The 3,129-nt window shown below is 28.5% G+C and overlaps 1 protein-coding gene across 1 annotated transcript; it reads right to left on the bottom strand.

Annotated features, from left to right (window-relative positions):
* Positions 1–551: 551 nt before the first annotated feature.
* Positions 552–2,181, bottom strand: LOC123301615. The gene is made up of 2 exons (XM_044884447.1): positions 1,738–2,181; positions 552–963 (listed from the first exon to the last, which is right to left on the bottom strand). The coding sequence occupies exons 1-2, from the start codon at positions 2,166–2,168 to the stop codon at positions 810–812; spliced, it is 585 nt and encodes a 194-aa protein (XP_044740382.1). The 5' UTR covers positions 2,169–2,181; the 3' UTR covers positions 552–809.
* Between the last annotated feature and the right edge of the window lie 948 nt (positions 2,182–3,129).

The raw sequence follows: 3,129 nt of genomic DNA, 5'->3' as shown, positions 1-3,129 counted from the left end.
ATTTTCTAAATATAGTATTCTACATTATATTAGATTTTCATAGAGATGGTGAACGTCATTCATTGATAAATAAATATAAATTTGTCATTTTTCCACGCTTCTCCCATGCTACGGGCTCGTACACGTACAAATTGCGTCACTTTTAATTGCTAATATCTCATGTATGACATTGTAAATCATCTTCTAATTTTAACAGCATGTGTATTATGAATTAAATATTTTATATTCTGAGTTTTGAGAAATTCTTGGAATATCACTTTCGTGGAGGTACTACCTTAAGTTATATTTTGATTGATTAATTACAAAACAAGCTAAGAAAAAAAATTAATGAACTTTATATTTTATCGTTGATAAAACTCCAACAGCTAAATTTCGCTAAAAATTGGGGGAAAAACCAAATTTTAAAAATATTTTTTATTAATTCTTAAAAAATATAATTTTTTGTTACAAAATAATACAAATAGTTTTTTAATTATTATTTATTAACATTTATGAAACAAACAAAAAAATTAGATTCTATCAACAAGTTTTCTAGAAACGACTTTAAAGAGATTCTTAGAAAAAATAGAAAGAAAGAAAAAAAAAACCTAACCATGTAACTTTTGATAGAATCATTTTAATATCACAATTTACTTTTTTCTTTTTAAACATTCGAAACGGAAATTATTAGCTCTGCAAAAATATCATTGAAAAGAAACGTTTATTGTCGTTAGAAGATTATTTTAGAATGGAAACATTATTAGTATGGCATCTGAAGACTTCGACATATTGATCCAATGATAACCAAAACGGAAGGATAAGAGTTTTAGTTAGTTGCCAGTTCGAACATGATTTCCTACATCGAATAATGTATCATCATCTTCATCCTCTGCTAGAGGTAAGGGTAGCATTTCTAAATCACCACGTTTTGCTTTTATACCATATTTTCGGACAGTTGTGTCAGGTGTTGGTGGTTGATTTACTCTAAAACAATAAAATTTATCAATGTAGAATTATTTGTTAATAAAAATTGCAATAGGGGAGCACAAATGCGCTTATACGACGAAACAGACTCGCATAATTTTCAGCACAACCTGAACTCCTTGCAGTAATATATAGTGTCTCAGAAATTCCTTTATACTAGTCACCTATCAACGCAAACCCGAAGAACTAGGCCCAATCTGATGTCAGAACATGATGTCCCCCATTGGTTATTGATTGGTTAACTACAAAACAAGCTATTAGCCATTATAGATGAAAGTGACTCACCCTGTATATACGTGATAGAGAATATCAACAGAAATTAACTTCTTTTTGTTGTATATAGACAATTTTATTACAGATGTGATATACAAATTACATACTGAACAAAATTGTATCTTAATAACCAAATCGGTGCGAGTACATTTTAGACCGTGGGTTTAGTTTTCTTCGCTAGCTAGCACGATAAGCTTTAAAATGAGGGGGTAATTCATGGATCCAGAGAAAAACAGACTAGAGAAACAACATACAAGATAATAAAGAGTGTGAGATTATCCTGTTTCACCCTGTGACTCACAGCATGTTCCATGCCTTTAATGGGGTCGAGTTAACACAGGTCTGCGGATTTTTTACGCCCTTGCGTTTACTTTATGGTGGCGTCCACTCTGTAATCCTTAAAGGCACGAAAATCCCTGTCAGATGGAAATAACAGCACTCAATATAAAGGCTTCAGAATAAGTTCTGTGGTAAAAAAACAAAATGGTTTAAAATTGTTACCTAATAGTTTTAATACCCATATAAACCAAAACGATAATACCAAAACCCATAAAAACATAAAATCCACGTATAAATGTATCCGCGGTCAATGATATATTCGCCTGTTGCATTTGCTCGATACCAATTCCCGTTGTTGGTGGTTTCTTTTGCAATGAAGACGGCTCTGTTGAATTGATTACAGGAACAACAACATTATTTATATGATTATTACTAATATTATTTACAGATGGAGAACTATTGATGGGAACTTTCGATAAAAGTTCAACTGGAACTGGTTTCTTTTCTTGATTAATTTTATTCACTTTTGTAATAACATTACTTAAACTAATATTATTATTTACAATTTGTGTATTTGTATTATCCGATGTTTCTAACCTCACTTGTTGTAAACACGTATAAATTATTAATAATATTACATATATTTTCGACATAATTTTATTAGAATTAAATAAATGATTTATTAAAAATGTCACTGTTAATTTTAATTTTAAAAAAAATATTTTTTTAAATAAATATTACTTGTTAACTCATAAATTTCCATTTTTTTGCTCACATTTCAAAGTATTTGATGAATACATGATTGATAAAATTTCTTAATACGTATGTGTTGTTATTAATATTCAAATAATTTTAATTTTTCAATAAATTCAATGTAAACATTTCAATATTGAATTGTTTATAATAATTTTGAATTATCTTCTTTTAAAATATTTGATTAATCATGTATTTATTAAAAGCTACTTAAGAATTTTATTTTAAATACTATTATATTCAATTTTTTAATTTTCAATATTTCATAATATTAATTCACTCGATTATTTATTTATTTATTTTATTAATTATGGGAAAAAAAAACTATTAAAGATAAATTTTCTATAAATAAATCTTTTTTTTTTAACATATTAAAAATGGCGCCATTTTACGAATGAAATCGAATATGAATATAAAAATTTGATAAAAATTTTATCGGATTTCGGGTTGTTGAAAAATTTATGGCTTCATGATGAAATTAATATCATAAATTTTCAAAAAAATAAACTAAATTGATTCAGCTGTTTGAGCAAGGATGGGGAATGTTCTTTTTTTTGCACAATAAACATAGTTTTGGGGCCTCTTACGAAGCAAAATTTTGAATTATTTCATTTTAAAATTGAAATTTTAAACATATGGTATGGAAGACTCGCTCGGTAACAGAGCCGAGGAGATCTTGAAACTAAACAGAGCTGATATTAGAGTCATCGTAGAGTTACTCACAGGGCATGATAACCTGAACAAGTTCCAACATCAGATTGAAAAAAGACAATCTCCTGCGTGTGACAGATGCGGAGAAAATTCAGAAGAAACATCGATCCACTTTCTCTGTTACTGCCCGGCGCTCATACAGCAGCGAAG

The sequence above is a fragment of the Chrysoperla carnea genome, chromosome 5 (genome assembly GCF_905475395.1).
Source record: "Chrysoperla carnea chromosome 5, inChrCarn1.1, whole genome shotgun sequence".
Taxonomy (NCBI): Eukaryota; Metazoa; Arthropoda; class Insecta; order Neuroptera; family Chrysopidae; genus Chrysoperla; species Chrysoperla carnea.
The sequence above is the reverse complement of the archived record's forward strand: the minus strand, read 5'-3'. Positions and strand labels throughout refer to the sequence as shown.

Coding starts and splice junctions, on each gene's coding strand:
- LOC123301615 (XM_044884447.1), bottom strand. CDS start 2,168: ATGTCGAAAATATATGTAATATTATTAATAATTTATACGTGTTTACAA. Junction 964..1,737: donor ATGGGTATTAAAACTATTAG/GTAACAATTTTA, acceptor TTATTGTTTTAG/AGTAAATCAACCACCAACAC.